The 16,949-nt window shown below is 45.3% G+C and overlaps 1 protein-coding gene across 7 annotated transcripts in view; it reads left to right on the forward strand.

Moving 5' to 3' along the window:
- CLCN3 (chloride voltage-gated channel 3) overlaps positions 1 to 16,949 on the forward strand; it is a 176,492-nt gene that overhangs the window by 104,371 nt on the left and 55,172 nt on the right. For all 7 annotated transcript variants that reach the window (XM_029573930.1, XM_029574169.1, XM_029574100.1 and 4 more), the window contains one exon: positions 8,274 to 8,480. In XM_029573930.1, coding sequence (XP_029429790.1) covers positions 8,274 to 8,480 — 207 coding nt within the window. The remainder of the gene's footprint in view (positions 1 to 8,273; positions 8,481 to 16,949) is intronic.

A 16,949-nucleotide genomic window follows, 5' to 3' on the forward strand; every position in this document is an offset into this window, starting at 1 on the left:
TCCTCCAGAGGAGTGAAGGAGGTCTCCCCGAGGACCTGACTATCGCAGGATATATATGTTGATGGCGGAGGCCATCCCATTTCAGTTGAAGATTGAGGACGATGCCTGGCATAAAATGCTGGAGATCTTCCAGTTTGTGAAAGCTCCTAAAGATATTGTGGCGGTCCCACTGCACAAGATATTTAAGACGTTGCTGTTGAGGATTTGGGAGTACCCCTCACAGTTCCTCCTGTTAACAGGAAGGCAGACGGGGTTTACCTCATCCAACAGGCTCCCGGATTCGACACTCTGTAATGGTTAAATCCGCTCTCAAGAAAGCCAAGCACTCTCGGACCCATGCCTCTGCACCCCCGGGCAGAGAGCATAGACCACTGGATGCCCTTAGGAAGAAGGTTTTTCAGGGGGCTATGCTCATTGCCCGCAAATCCTCCTACCAGCTGTACATGAGCCAATAATCTTGCTACCTCTGGAAGCAAGTGCAGGAGGCAGCTGAGTGGCTGCCTCAACAGCAGCAAGACACCTTTCTGTCACTGGTGTGTCCGGGCATAAACTGTTTAAAACACGAGGTGCACTCCACATACAATGTCTTAGAGACGGCAAGGAGAGTCTCTGCAGCGGGAATCGGTGTCTGCAGAATTGCATGGCTGTGGGACTCGGATCTCCGATCGGAGTTACAGGAAAGACTCTCTGACCTGCCGTGCAGAGGGGAGAATCTGTTCGGAGGTAAGGTGAGGGACAGGGTGGCCCAGTTTGTGGGATCACCGTGAGACCCTCCAACATCTCTCAGCCAGCACTTCAGACCTGCCCTCCTCAGCCAGGAGGTCGGTAAGGCACTGGCTGAGGAAGTCTTTCTACCGCTAGAGGAAGTACTGTCCTCTGGCCCCTTGCTCCCATTCACAAAAGGTGAGCTCTCGCAGCCAACCCAGGCAGGAAGCTCCTAAGCCACAACCAGCGCCCCAGCCAAATTCTGGTATGGAGTTTTGACTGGATCTTAGGGAGCATCAACCAGCCACCTGTACCTGAGATGCTGAACCCCCCCCCCCAGTCGGGGGCAGGCTACCGTTCTTCGCAAATCGGTGGCCCAGTATAACCTCAGACCCAGCGGGTTCTGCCCATCGTCTGCCAAGGGTACTATTTGAACCTACTGGGTGTCCCGCCAAATTCTCTTCTGTGCCCATTTCAGGGGCCAATTGTACTTCTACGGGAGCTCTCAGCCCTCTTAATGGCTAGAGCTGTCGAGCCTGTCCCACCAAGCAAAGAGGGAAGGGATTCTACTCCCAGTACTTCCTGATTCCAAAGAGAACGGGCCTCTGTCCCATCCTAGACCTGAGGGCCTTGAACAAATTTCTAAGAAAAGAAAAGTTCAAGATGGTTTTGCTGGGCACCCTGATTCCCCTCCTGCAAAAAGGGGACTGGTTATGCTCCCTCGATTTAAAAGATGCACATACTCACATAGAGATCTTCCCAGGTCACAGGAAGTATCCAACAAAATTGTCTTGATCCAAACAGACAACCAAGTTAGCCATGTGGTATGTCAATAAGCAGGGCGGCACAGGGTTGTACTTCCTGTGTCAGGAAGCGGTTTAGATCTGGTCCTGGGCTCTGTCCTATGGGATGGTGCTCCGGGCCACGTATTTGGCCAGAACAGAGAAGAACATAGTGGACAGGCTACGTCGGACCTTCAGGCCCCATGAGTGGTCACTCGACCAGGGGGTAGCGAACCGGCTCTTCCGCCTCTGGGGAAACTCAAACGTGGACTTGTTCGTGTTCCCCTGCAAAAGGAAAGTCACTTAGTTCTGCTCCCTGTACAGGTCAGATGGCAATCCAACCTCAGATGCCTTTCTCACCAAGGGTTTTCTATATGCATATCGTCTGTTTCCTCTAGTAATGAAGACTCTCCCAAAGCTTTGTCAGGACCGAGGGACTGTGATCCTCATAGCCCCTCATTGGCCGAGACAGGTCTGGTTCCCACTCTTGCGGGAGTTGTCCTTCCGGGAACCGATCAGTCTGGGGACTTTCCCAGATCTCAAATTGCAGGATCAACCTCCAGGTCCTGCCACTCACAGCCTGGATGTTGAGAGGCTGATCCTGCACCTGCTTGATTTTTCAGAAGATGTGTCTCGGGTCCTGGTAGTTTCTAGAAAGCTTTCCACTAGGAAGTCCTATGGACTGAAATGGAGGAGGTTTTCCCTGTGGTAGGAACAAAAGGCCCTAGAAACTTTCTCCGGCTCCACACAAAAACTGCCACCTCCAAAAAAAAAAAAAACCAAACAAACAAAGCAGGGGTGGGTAATAGTATGGGGCAGGGGTGTGGCCTGCTTGTTGCGGCGGTTGCTACCCCTGATTGAGCTGGATGTTCACCGGGATGCGGATATGGCGCTGCTCTCTGCATGGTGGAGGGGTGGAAGGGAGTTGGGGCCGGAGGGTGCTGGAAGCCAATAGTGACGGGTGGGAGGGAGAAAAAGGGGGGGGGGGGGAAATGGATAAACTGCGTGGCTTGCTGGGCAGACTGGATGGGCCGTTTGGTCTTCTTCTGCCGTCATTTCTATGTTTCTATCCTTGACTACCTTCTGCACCTATCAGAGGCTTGCTTAAAAAACAAACCTGTTAGGGTTCATCTGAGTGCTTTTGGAGCATACCACCAAGGTTTAGATGGTACGCCCATCTCTGTACAGTCCTTAGTTGTACATTTCATGTGGAGCCTGTTTCAGTTGAAGCCTCCCCTAAGGCCTCCCGCTGTGTCTTGGAACCTCAATGTGGTGCTAGCTCAGCAGATGAAAGCTCCTTTTGAGCTGCTGCACACCTATGACCTGAAGTACCTAGCCTGGAAGGTCATATTTTTGGTGGCAGTCACTTCAGCATGCAGAAGAAGTGAGCTCCAGGCCTTAGTGACTTATCCATCGTATACCAAGTTTTATCATGAGAGGGTGGTCTTGTGCACGCGTCCGAAGTTCTTGCCTAAAGTGGTGATTGAATTCCATCTTAACCAGTCAATGGTCCTGCTAACATCCTTTCCCAGGTCCCATTCGCACCAAGTTGAACGAGCACTGCACAGTTTGGATTGCAAGAGAGCCTTAGCCTTCTGCCTGGAGCGGACAGAAGCCCATAGACAGTTCACCCAACTTTTCATTTCTTTTGATAGGAATAGGTTGGGAGTTGCCGTTGCCAAATAGACCTATCAAGTTGGCTAGCAGATTGCATCTCCTCCTGTTATGCCCAGGTGAGACTGCATCTTGGAGGTCATGTCAAGGCTCATTCTGTCCGAGCCAAGGCAACCTCGGTGACCCACTTATAAGCAGCTTCCTTGGAGGAGATCTGCAAGGCTGCGACATGGAGTTCTCTCCACAAATTCGCATCTCACTACTGTCTGGATAGGGATGGCCGACATGGCAGTAGGTTTAGCCAGTCTGGAACCTGTTTAAGGTGTAGAACTCAACTCTCCCTACCTAGGGCCCGTTGTTTGGGTTCAGGCTGTCTCCCCCTCTGTTTCCAACAGCACTGTGTTGTGCCCATTGGCACCTGGTTGTGCTTGTTCGTCCCCTTTTGTATTGGGGAGCAGCCTGTAGCTAGGGATTCACCCATGTGTGAAGGACTATCAACCTGCTTGTCCTAGGAGGAAACAGAATTGTTTACCAGTAACAGATGTTCTCCTAGGACAGCAGGATATAAGTCCTCACGAAAAGTGCCCACCACCCCGCGGAGTTGAGTTTCTCTTATGGTTTATTATTTTATTTTTATCATAATTCTATGTTATGAGACTGAAGAGGGACCCCATGTGGATGTGTGAATTAGGGCATGCTGGGCATGCTCAGGTGCCTAGTCAAAGTTCCAGAAACTTCAACATAAGTTTTCCGTGCCGGGCTCCATCTGATGATGTCACCCATGTGTGAGGACTAACATCCTGCTGTCCTAAAACACCTGTTACAGGTAAGCAACTCTGCTTTCCTCTTTCTGAGCAGCCCTTCATTCTTTTGGCTATTGCCTTGTCACATTGCTTTGCTGCTTTCAGATCGCCAGACACTATCACCTCAAGATCCCTCTGTCAGTCATATTAGTCTTTCATTCCTCTCTTGGTCACATCAGTCTTTCACCCCCCATTACAGACAGCTGTTTTGGATTACCGCATTCCAAATGCATGACTCTGCACTTCTTGGCATTGAATCCCAGCTGCCAAATTTTCGACCATTCTTCAAGCTTTCTTAAATCACTTTTCATTCTCTCTACTTTTCAGGCCTGTCCACTCAGTTGCAGATCTTGGTATCATATGCAAATGGACAAACTTTATCTGCTATCCCTTCTGCAATGTTGCTGACAAAGATATTGAACAGAGCTGGTCCCAATACTGATCCTTGTGGCACTCCACTTGGAACCTACTCTGAAGAGAAAATGGTGTTATTTACCATTATCCGCTGTCTCCTGTCAGTCAACCAGTTTGTAATCCACTCCACCACCTTGATGCCAACTCCGTAGCTTCTCATTTTATTCACAAGCCTCTTATGCGGGACCATATCAAAAGCTTTGGTGAAATACAAGTAAATCACATCGAGCACTCTTCCTTGATTCAATTCTCTAGTCACCCAATCAAAAATAATCAATCATATTTGTCTGACAGGACTTCCTCTGGTGAATCCATGCTGCCTTGGATCAAGCAATTTACAGGATAATAGATTGTTCACTATTCTTTTTTTATCAGAGTTTCCATTAATTTACCTACCACTAAGGTGAGGCTAACCAGCCTGTAGTTTCCAGCTTTCTTTCTGCTACCACTGTTGTGAAGTGGGACCGCAATCGCTCTTCTCCAGTCTCGTGGCACCACTCTCATTTCCAGGGATGTATTGAACAGGTCTTTCAGCGGGCCTACCAGGACATCTGATCTCCCGTAGTATCCAGAGATGTACCTCATCTGGCCCCATGGCCTTGTCCACTTTCAGTTTTTCTAGCTCTTCCCATACATTCTCTTCTACAGAAGTTGTACCTACCCCATTCCCATCTACGGTCTTGTCAATCTGCATGGTCGTCTTTTAGTGAACACAGAACTGAAGTATTTGTTTAATATTTCTTCATCTTGTCGCTACACTTACTCCTCGTCACTTTTCAATTTCACTATACCACTGCTGGCCTTCCTTCTTTCTCTGATATATCTGAAAAATGTTATGTCACTTCTCTTTATCTCTTTGTAATCTTTTCTTCCACTTGACCTTTTGCTTTCCTGATTTCTTTCTTCATATCCCTCAATTTACCTGGTATTCTTCCTGTGTTCCTCTTTTTTTTGGGATCCTATAAACTTCCTTGAATGCTGTTCTTTTTGCCTTTATTTTTTCAGCCACTACCTTTTGAGAGTCAAATCAGTTTCTTTTTCCTTGTACATTTGTTTACTTTTCTAGCATATAGATTTGCTGTCTTTGTAATAGCTCCTTTTAATTTGGCTCACTGTTGTTCCACCTTGTCCATTTTCTTCCAGTCTTCTAGTTCTTGCTCCAGGTACACCCCATTTGTCAAAGAATGTATTTTTGAAATTCAAAACTCACATATTCATGTGATTTCTCTATATCTTATCAAACCATACCGTCTGATGATCACTGGTCTTCAAGTGGACACTGATGTTCAGGTGGAAACCTGTTCGGACAGTAGATACATTATCCCCATTTAGTGAGCACTAGGTCGACTATCACACTCTCCCTCATGGGTTCCATTACCATTTGTTTGAGCAGAGCCCCTTGAAGAGCATCCACTGTCTCTTTACTTCTTGCAGATTCTACGGCATCTACGGAATCTGCAAGAAGTAAAGAGACAGATACTTCAAGCCATATCCGATAGATTAAAATCTCCAACTGTCAACACTTATCCCTTCTTTTCCACCTTTTGGATGTCTTTCACCAGGTCTTGCTCCAAGTCTTCAGCTTCAGTTGGAGGCCAGTAGACCATGCCAGTGTAAATGGAAGAACCATCATCTTGTTTTAGGATAGCCCATAATGATTCCTCCCTACCCCACGTCACTTGCATTTAGATTGCATTTACTTTGTTTTTGATATAAAGTTATACTCCTCTCCCTTTTCCATCCTCTCTGTCCTTCCTTAACAAGTTGTAGCCTGGGATAGCAATAGTCATGAGGCTCTGTGAACCATGTCTTCCTAATGGCAACAATCTCCAAGTTGGCCTCAGTAGGGCCTGCAGATCTGGGACTTTGTTGCCCAAGCTATGAGCATTTGTGGTCATAAATTTTCAGCTTTTCTCCCTTGGTTTGCTTATCTTCGTAGTCCCTTTTCTGCTGCTTTGCTTAAGTGTGGAATGTAGAGCTGATGGATTCTATTATTATCTACTCTTGCTTCCTGTATTGTTGGAGGGTGACATTCCAGTTTCATTGGCCACCTTCTGCCACCCCCATCCTGTAGTTTAAATGCCTGATGTATGACCGGAATTTCTCACTTAAGATCTTTCCATACACGACTCCAGCCTCCAATTTATACAAATCCACTTGCTTTACACCATGTGTTGAGCCATGTATTGACATTTTCTATCTGGCGTATCCTTTCCTTTCCCTTTCAAGGCAATATTCTGTACCATGGGTTTAATTTCCTTCTTCAGACCCTGAAAATCTTTCTGAACTGCTTGACTCCTGTTTCTAGTGAGGTCATTGGTCCCCAGGTGGATAATAACATTGATATTAGAAGATTTACATTCTTCTATAAATGCACTAATTACCTGGTTTCATTTCTACCAGCTGAAGATCCTGGAAGGCATTTAATTTTTGTGGCGTCTTTGAAAAGCAATCCCAAATTAGTTCTTCTAATGACAGAGTCTCTTATCAGAATACAAAAACTTCTAAAGTGCACCCTAAGATAAAGTGGAAGCTATATAAATAAATTGGAAAAAACATCACTTAGCAGATTGTAGTTATGTATGCTTTTGAATCAGACTGGACCCTTCCAGTAAATGAAAATGCCAATAAAAAAAATTTGAACATAGAAAATCAGGAGATTGATGTAAGTAAATAGGTTTATAGGGATGTGTATTTGTTTGTCCATTTGTTTGGATGCCTATCGTGTATCTAACAAATGAATGAGTGTCTGCACAACAAATAATGTGCACCTAATGGATGCACATTAGACAGATGCGCATGCCGTTCATTTTGTACATACATTCGTCCATTTGTTATATAGGCGCGTACACGCGAAATGACTGAAACACTTGGATGTCCAAAACCTAATGAATGCACATCCCTAGTTTTTATACACTTCCTTATGCAACAACATGATGATTTCAGAAGAAATTTATATAAGAGTTGTTACTTTTGGTAATGAGAGCATTTTAAAAAAATCTAATTTATTATTATTCCCTAAAGTAACTCCTGAGGGCCACAGTCTTTTTGACTTTAGTGCTCTTCTGTTTTGTGTTTTTCTGGTAGGGAACTCTGCAAATTTCTTTTTGTGTCTTTGGGCTTCCTGCTCATTTGGAACCAGCCTTTACTGGGCAAAAAGCACTCCCAGCCATTTAGGGCTTTTCTCCTCATCTTTAACTCCCTTTCTGTCTAGCCCAGCTGTCAGTGAAATAATCCTTGACTAGGTACTACAGACTGTGGCTCTTTCCAGAACCTGGTATGTGTGCACTGTGGCTGGCCAATAGATGTCACTGAGCGTTGATTGGATCATCCTCTCCCCCACCCCAGAGCTTGTGGATGATTCCTTGCTCTTGTTCTTCCTGTTTCATTTACCCAGCATTGTTTTTCTGCTCAAGTTCGGCTCAACTTGAGCTGTAAAACTTCCTGGCTTGGACCAAGTGATCAAATAATTAGTTATATTTGAGGAAGAGAGAGAAAAGTATCTGTCCCAAGGCAGCATAAAGCAGCAATGCCAAACCCAAGCAAAGAAGTTCTTCTGATGCCTAGTCTGTATTCTAACCACTAGTTTACCTCCTGCTGCTTCTATAATATGAAAACAGCTTCTTGCATAGGTCACATAAGTGCCTTAAAATGATGACCTCTCATAAATTGTTTCCCAATTAATTATTACTGTGTTTTCTCATTGCTTTATATTAATTGTTTTGCATTAAAATTTCTAAATAAAAGCAAGGTTTTCATTTCTTTCTTTTCTTAATACAATATAAAAGCCACAAGCAAGTACTTGTACATCTAAAGGTTATATTACTCCAAGGCTATAAACTTGAATGCAGTTCCTGAACTGAAATTGTAAATATAGTATCAGCATGTGGAAATTAGTAACATATTTTGTATAAAAGGAAATGCTGTAATATATAAAACAATTTTTTGTTTGCAGATTAAAACTATTTTAAGTGGCTTCATCATTCGTGGGTACCTGGGCAAGTGGACTCTGATGATTAAGACCATTACCCTGGTGTTGGCTGTGGCATCGGGTCTGAGCTTAGGGAAAGAGGGCCCTTTGGTTCATGTTGCATGTTGCTGTGGGAATATTTTTTCCTACTTATTTCCAAAATACAGCAAAAATGAAGCAAAGAAAAGAGAGGTAAGTCCTTGTTGCTGATAGGCTTAAGTGTCATATCAACTGTGGAGGGTCCTGTGTTGTGTGAGCATTAAATGAAGGACCAGTAGAAAGGTAAACCTTTTAAGCATCATACCAATAGTTTCTTCCATGGATTGTAAATACAATAGAATCCCAGTTATCCAAGCTGATCCAAAGAAAACAAAATAGTTTTTAGTTGTTGGGAATTCTGTATAGCTAGTGCTATATATTAAACTGATGTAAGCAGTAGAATAGAGTCCTGTCTTTTCATGAATTGTTGTAGGTACTATTTGTAAGGACTAGACAATATTTTTATGGTATCTTGAAACTTATATAATGTATGATCAAACTTAAGATTTCCAAGTATGTGGATAGATGGATTCAGAACCAGTGGGTTATGCACATCTACCAGCAGATGGAGACGGAGCAAACTGACATCACAGTATATATTCTCTTACAGTGACATCAGCCTGCCAATAACCTCCATCTCCAGCAGATGGTGGTCGTGCTTTTCCCTATTGTGGTTTGTTTTAGATTTTGATCTGAGAAATAGAATAAAAAATTAATAAAATGCCCCACTCTCCTGCGTTCTTACCAAATGGTCACTCTGCCAGTTGAGAATTCCTGAGGTGATTTCCATGGTCCCTCAGTTGAGTGCCATGGTCCGGTAGCGTTTTTTTCAGCAGGCATGGACTTTGTTTGAACAGCTGAAAGGCAGCGGGTGTGGGAAGCTGAGCACGGAGGTGACAGCATATGCCCTCTCTCCCAGCAGCTGGAGGCATTCTCTGTACTCAGCTGGAAAAGGCTGAGCTCAGGTAAGCTTTAAAAAAAAAAAAAAAAAAAAAGAGAGAAAGAAAGTTGTACACAGAGTAGAGGGGTTGTGTAGGACTTCCTCCGGTCTCCATGCTTGGCGTGCCGTTCCAATGTTCGCTCCCATGGAGTTAAGGGAACTGGTCAGTCTGGCAGGTTGAATAGCCTGGGTGGGCTAGGCCCTGCTGCTAGGCTTTTTCCTGTACACCACATAGTAGGCCACGGCAGCGTTTTTGCATGCTTTTCTGCATGTTCAGCTGCCCTCTACAGGTCTTTCGGCATGTGCAGGTGCATCCACCTGTGCGTCTGAATTGTGCACCCAGTTTCTTTTGGTCACACTGCCTGTGCGCACATTCTCACACTTATCAGTTGTCTGTCCAGGTTTGGCGAGGTGATGGTGCGCTTAGTTTTGTGGTGCCGGTCTTGGGGTGCCTAACCTTTGTGCAAATAAATTTTGTGCTCCTAAATTTTTTCATTGTGAATCAGCCGGACGCACATCTTCAGTTGCCTGTTAAACATACTGACGGATTAATGGCGCTGGTGACCAAGAAACCTAAGCGCCTTTCTCTCTGTGTCGACTGTCATATTCAGGCATCTCAGCCTGGAGTGCCCTCTAACATGTCTGTGCTGTTTAGAAGGGTTAATTATCTTCCTCTGGTTTTACTAAGCCTTGTTTTTCCCAGCCTGATGGTGGCCTGGTTAAGGGCTTGTCTGGAGGAATGCTTGACCTTGGAACTCCCTTGACTGGTTCCTCAGCAGGGGATGGCAGCTCAGTGAGGTCCGCACAAGTGCCTTCTGGTATTGGTATTGCTCCTTCTGCCTTTTCTTGGGTAGAATTTTATCAAGGATTGCAATCTTTTCTTCAGGCGCAGTCCCCAGCCCCATCCAATCCTGCCAGGTCAGATTCTCAGGTGGTGGCCTCTCCCTCTTCTGGTACTACGTTTAAGCACCGAAGTACACTTTGAGCTGCAAGAGTTTCTGACAGGAATCCGGATGGCACTGATGATTAGGCAGACCCTGACTCTCTGGTTGATGGGGAAATTTCTCCGGGACTGGAACCGTATAAGACTGTGTTGAGATTCTTTCATAGAGATGAACTGCCGGCCCTGATTTCCCAGACTTTGAAGTTGCTGGGAATACCTAGTTCAGGTTCCATGTCTGAGCCAAAGAAAAATCCCATTTTGTTTTCCTTGCATATAAAGCCTATTGTTTTTTTCCTGTTATAGAAGCCATTCAAGAATTGATTGGTCTTGAATGAGGCAAATTTCAAAGGGGGTCGTACCTTGGAAGGCTTGTACCACCTGGATCCAGTGGTGAGAGAGTGTCTGCATTTTCTGAAAGTGAATGCGCTTAGCTGTGCCATCTCTAAGTGGATGACTATCCCTATGAAGGTAGGAGCAACCCCGAAGGATGTGCATGATAGAAGGATTGAGGCCATCCTTAATCAAGCATTTGAAGCAGTGGCAATGACCTTGCAGATAGCTTCCTGTTGTTCCCTGGTGGCTCGTTCTTGCCTGCTTCTCTCTCAGGAGGTTGATGATTCTGGAATGAATTCCAGATCAGTTTTGGAACCCGGCACCACCTTATTAGCAAATGCAGGCTGCAATTTGGTATGTACCTCAGCCAGAGGAGTGGCTTCGGTAATAGTGGCCAGGCGTCAGTTATGGCTGCGAAATTGGTAAGCCACCGTGACCTCCAATGCTAATTTTACAAAATTTCCTTTTAAAGGCTCGCTCTTGTTTGGGAGTGAGTTGGACAAACTAGCCAGTAAGTGGGGCGAATCCCCGGTTCCTCTGTTGCCGGAGGATAAGAAGCAGTTACCGCGCCTCTTTGATATGAGGTGTCTTCTTAGGGGTTCCAAGCAATTTCGTCCCTACAGAGGCTGAACTTTCAGAGGACTCATCCTTTCAGCAGCTCTGTCCTTTTGTCCCAGACAGACCAAGCGAGGCACGGGTTTGGGTAGTGGATCCTCCCGAGCCTCACAATGAAGGTTTGCCGACCCACCCTTGGGGAACAAGAGATAGGGGGACTCCTCTCTCTCTTTTATCAGAGGTGGGTCGAGATCATATCTTATCAGTGGATCTTGGAGGTGATATGAGAAGGATATGCACTGGGGTTTCTCAGTGTTCCTCGGGACATTCATGGTGTCTCCCTGCCACTCCCCACAGAAGAAGCAGGTGGTGGAATCTACCCTGTCAAGGCTCCTCAGAATGAGGACTATGGTTCCAGAACCTACTTCTCAGAAACGTATGTGTCGATATTTCATTGTGCCCAAGAAGGCGGGCTCCTTTTGTCCTATTCTGAACCTCTAAGGAGTCAGCTGTCATTTGTGTAAGATTCATTTTCGCATGGAAACATTGCGCTCAGTGATAATGGCCGTGCAGTCAGGGGAATTTCTGACCTCCTTGGATCTGTCGAGGAGTACCTCCATATTCCCATCCGATTGGAACACTAACATTTTCTGCGTTTCACAGTGTTGTTGCACCATTATCAGTTTTGGGCACTGCCTTTTGTTCTAGCCACTGTTCCCAGAACTTTTTCCAAGGTTATGGTGGTGGTGGGGGCAGAGTTAAGAAAGGATGGAATTCTAGTACACCCATATTTGGATGACAGATTTGAGCAAAGTCCCTGGAAGGGGAGCCACCTGGTGATCTCCCTGTTGCAGGAGCTTGATTGGGTGGTGAACTTAGCCAAGAGCAGTCTTCACCTTTCTCAGTCATTGGAGTATCTTGGTGTTCAGTTCGACACAAAGCAGGGAAACGTTTTCCTGCCAGAACTTCATATTCAGAAGTTGAATTTGCAGGTGCATCTATTGCTGAAACTATACACTCGACAGTGTGGTCCTATCTACAGGTACTTTCTTTGATGGCAGCAACCCTAGAAGTGGTGTCGTGGGCGAGAGCACATATGAGTCCTCTTCAGCGCTCTCTGCTGTCTCATTGGAACCCGCAGTCTCAGAACTATTCGATTCAGCTCTACTTGCCAATGGAAATCTGCTCTCACCTCCAGTGGTGGTTACAAACAGATCATTTTGGAAACGGAGTTTCCCTGGCATCGCCGGACTGGTTGATACTCACGACAGATGCAAATCTCCAGGATTGAAGAGCTCACTGTCAGGAACTAACGGCGCAAGGACACTGGAATACAGAAGAATCTCTCTGGAGCCTCAGTCACCTTGAAGCCTGGACAGTCTGGTTGGCATGCTTGTTGTTCAGCGGTAGACTGCAGGATCAAGCAGTCCAAGTAATGTCGGACAACACAACGATGGTGGCTTACATCAATCAGCACGGAGTAACCAAGAGCCAGCATGTGTCGCAGGAAATAGACCAACTGATGGAATGAGTGGAAGGGTATCTCCAAGAGATCTCGGCCTCTCACATTGCAGGAAAAGACAACATAAGAGCAGACTTTCTTAGCAGAGAGAGTTTGGATCCAGGAGAATGGATATTGTCGGATGAGATAATTCAGCTGATAGTGGATCGCTGGGGCCTTCCATTCCTAGTCCTGCTGGTGACTTCTCGTAATGCAAAAGTTCCTTAATTCTTCGGTTGCAGGAGAGATCCGAGGTCCTTGGGTGTCTATGCTCTTGTGCAGGTCTGGCCAGAAGACAATCTTCTGTATGCCTTTTCCCCGTGGCCCATATTGGGCAGAATAGTTTGCAGGATCGAAGGCCTCAGGGGGATGCTGCTCCTAGTGGCACTGGATTGGCCCAGAAGATCATGATATGCAGATCTGCAAAGACTCCTGGTAGAGACCCCCCTTCATCTTTCGCCACATAAGAATCTGTTGCAGCTGTGGCCTTGTCTTATAGTAAGGCCCTTGAGAGGGCTCGCTTGTTGAAGCGTGGATATTCTTCTGTGGTGATTGCCCCCTTTCTACGAGCTTGAAAGTTCTCCACTTTCATAGCCTATTTGCAGGTTTAGCGAGAGTTTGAGGCTTGATGTGAGGATCGAGCTGTTCTTCCTTGTTCATTTAAGACCCCACTCATTTTGGAATTTTTGCAGGTTGGGTTAAATAAAGGGTTGGACCTTAATTTCTTGAAGATACAGGTTGCAACTCTTGCCTGTTTCAGGGGCCACATGAATGGTGCATCCTTATCGTCACATCCTGATGTAGCCCTTTTCTTGAAGGGAGTGCAACATCCAATTCCTTTGTGGAGTCTTAACCTGGTGTTGGATTTCTTGGCGGGCCCTGTGTTTTGACCGCTGCATAACCTTTCCTTGTGTTATTGACCTTGAAAATAGTGTTTCTGGTTGCGATATGTTCTGCGCGTCAAATTTCAGAGCTGCAGGCCTTGTCTTTCTGGGAGCCGTTCCTTCGGGTGACTCCAGAAGCCATACAGCTGCGTCCTGTTCCTTCATTCTTGGCTAAAGTGGTCTAGGATTTTCACTTGAATCAGTCCATTTCCTTGCTGTCTTTGGATAAGGAAAGAGATGCAGAAGAATATCGCCTGTTGCGTCTCTTGGATGTCAAGAGGCATGTCTTGAGGTATCTGGAGGTTTCTAAACCTTTCCGAACGACAGATAGTCTGTTTGTCCTTAATGGTGAAGGAAAACAGGGCGATCCAGCTTCGTGGGCTACAATAGCTCTCTGGATACCTCTCTGGATTAAGGAGGTGGTCATGGCTGCATATGTGGATGCTGAAAAGTCATTGCCCTCTCAGATTAGAGCTCATTCCACTAGAGCTCAGGCAGTGTCGTGGGCAGAGGTTAGATTGTTGTCTCCCGTCATTTGCTGAACTGCGACGTGGTCTTCCTTACACACCTTTTCTAGGTATTATCATCTGGATATGCAGGCCTGGGAGGACCCAGCGTTTGCATGTGCGGTGTTGACTGGACCGTGGGCACCCTCCCACCCTATTCAAGAGTAACTTGGGTATATCCCACTGGTGCTGAATGCATCTATCCACATGCTAGGAAATGAGAAATTACTACTTACCTGATAATTTCCTTTTCCTTAACGTGGATAGATGGATTCAGCTTCCCGCCCTTGGCTGCTGAATGATTGCCTCCTATGTGGCTACATGTTCCAGGGGATTAGTGGTAAGGATTCATCCATTACCTAGACTATTGTTGCTGTGCTTATTGTCTGAGCTCAGTGTTTCATGTTGGCTGAGTTTTGAACTGGTTATATGTTTTTAATCAGGTTTGTCCACAGTTGCTTTTGAAAAGAATACTGGCAGACTGATGTTACTGCAGGAGTTTATATACTGTGACATCAGTTTGCTCCATCTCCATCTTCTGGTAGAAGTGCATAACCCTCTGGTCCTGAATCCATCTATCCACCTTAAGGAAAAGGAAATGATCAGGTAAATAGTAATTTCTTATTTATGGCTGTCAAAAGCTGTGTAGACAAGTGTCACTTACTGCATCTTCACAAAATAGACTATTGTGGAATACATATATACTAGCTGAAACCCACTGAAGTTCTTTGGAGACATGTAGTTATTGTCTTCCTCCACAGTCCAACCCCCAGCACTCCCTTCTGCCCTCGTCAGCCCTATCTCAACACTTTCTTTCCTTCTCTTCAGCTTGTCCTCAGCCTGCCCACAGCACACTCTGATCCTCTAGCCCAGCAGTCCCTTTCACTTTTCCCTCCTTACCAACCTAGACCTAGCATACTCTACCTCCCCTCCCTAACCTGACTCTACTACATTCTGATCCTCCTCTTCCAAGCTTGACCCTAGCACACTCCATAAGCTGACCCCAGTACTCCGATACTCCAACTTCAGCTGTACTGCCGCACTTCTTCCCTTCTCTTCAGCTTGTCCTTAACCATCCACAGCACACTTTGATTCCCTTCCCCAGCTCAACCCCAGCATTCTTTCTGTTTCTTTGATTGGGTTACCAGAGAGTTAGATCAGGGAGAGCATTAGATGTAGGTCTCTGAGACGGTGACACATAAACAACTGATAAATAAAATGTGTGCCCTTGGTTTGAGCCATAAATTGAACTTAAGAACATAAGAAATGCCATACTGGGTCAAACCAAGGATCCATCAAGCACAGCATCCTGTTTCCAACAGTGGTCAATCCAAGTCGCAAGTACCAAAACATTAAATAGATCTCAAGCTACTGCTGCTTATTAATTAATAGTAATTTATGGATTTTTCCTCTAGGAACTTATCCATATCTTTTTTAAACCCATTTACACTAACTGCCAAAACCACATTCTCTAGCAATGAATTCCAGAGCTTAACTATGCACTGAATGAAAAATATTTTTTTTCAGTTTGTTTTAAATTAGCTGCTTGCTAACTTCATGGAGTGCCCCGTAGTCCTTTTATTATCTGAGAGAGTAAACAACTGATTCACATTTACCTGTTCAAGTCCTTTCATGATTTTGTAGACTTCTATCATATCCCCCCTCAGTCATCTCTTCTCCAAACTGAACAGCCCTAGCTTCTTTAGCCTTGCGGCTACCAGAATTGCACACAGTATTTAAGGTGCAGTGTCACCATGGAGCAAATCAGAGGCATTATGACATCTATTGGGTTAGAAATTGGTTGATTGTTGCTTCCCAAAGGTTAGTGGTAAATGGAGTTCACTCCAAGGAAAGGGATCAGCTCTTGGACTGGTTCTTTTCAACATTTTCGTGAGTGACATTGTAGAAAGATTGTTCGGAAAGGTTTGTTGTCTTTCAGATGATACCAGGTAGACAGCTGGGAAAGTATGGGAAAACATTAGGAGGGATCTAACAAAGCTTGAGGAATTGTCTAGAGTCTGTTAGCTAACATTTAATGCTAAAAAAAATAACAGTGTTATGCATTTAGGCTGCAAAAACCCAAGGGAGCAGTGTAAAACCAAGGGGTGAAATTCTTCTGTGCACGACAGAGCAGGATTTGGAGGTGATCATTTCAGATGACCTCTAAGGTGGCCATATGGGTGGATAAGAAGGTGACAAAAACAGAAGGATACGTGGGTGCAGAGAGAGAGGAATGGTCAGTAGAAAAAAGGTGATATTACTTCTGGATAAGATCCTGGTGAGACCTCATTTGGAATGCAATGTACAGTTCTGGAGACTGCATCTTCAAAAGAATTTAAACTGGTTGGAGTCTGTTGAAAGGGTGGCTAGTAAAATAGTCCGTGGTCTATGTTCTCAAGCATATAGGAACGACTTGAAGATCTTAACATGTATACCCTTGAAGAATGGCAGGATAAGGGAGTTAATTTAAATACCTCCAAGGTATCCATTCACAGGATGTTGCCTCTTTCACAGGAAAGGAAGCTGTAGAATGAGAGGTCATGGGATGAGAGTGAAAGAGGGTAGATTGAGGAGTAATCTAAGGAAATATTTTTTTTACAGAGAGAGCAGTGGATGCATGGAATAGCCTCCCTGTGGAGATGATAGGAAACCAGGACAGTATCCAAAGTCAAGAGAAACAGAGGATCTCTGAGGCAGTGGTAGTGATTGTAAAGCTGAATAGTTGGTATGGATAGGCAAACTAAACAGACCGTGTGGTCTTTCTTCCATCACGTTTCTGTGCTTCCCACATCCTTCCTCTCTGGTCCAGGCCCAGCACACTCTGATACCCACTCCCCACCATTACCTGACCCCCAGCACATTCCTGACTCAGCAGACTCTGAGCCATGTATACTATAAGCCTTACTGCATCCCAACCCCTGCCATAGCACATTCCCAGCATTCCCTTCCTCATTCCCCAG

The sequence above is a fragment of the Rhinatrema bivittatum genome, chromosome 1 (genome assembly GCF_901001135.1).
Source record: "Rhinatrema bivittatum chromosome 1, aRhiBiv1.1, whole genome shotgun sequence".
Lineage (NCBI taxonomy): Eukaryota > Metazoa > Chordata > Amphibia > Gymnophiona > Rhinatrematidae > Rhinatrema > Rhinatrema bivittatum.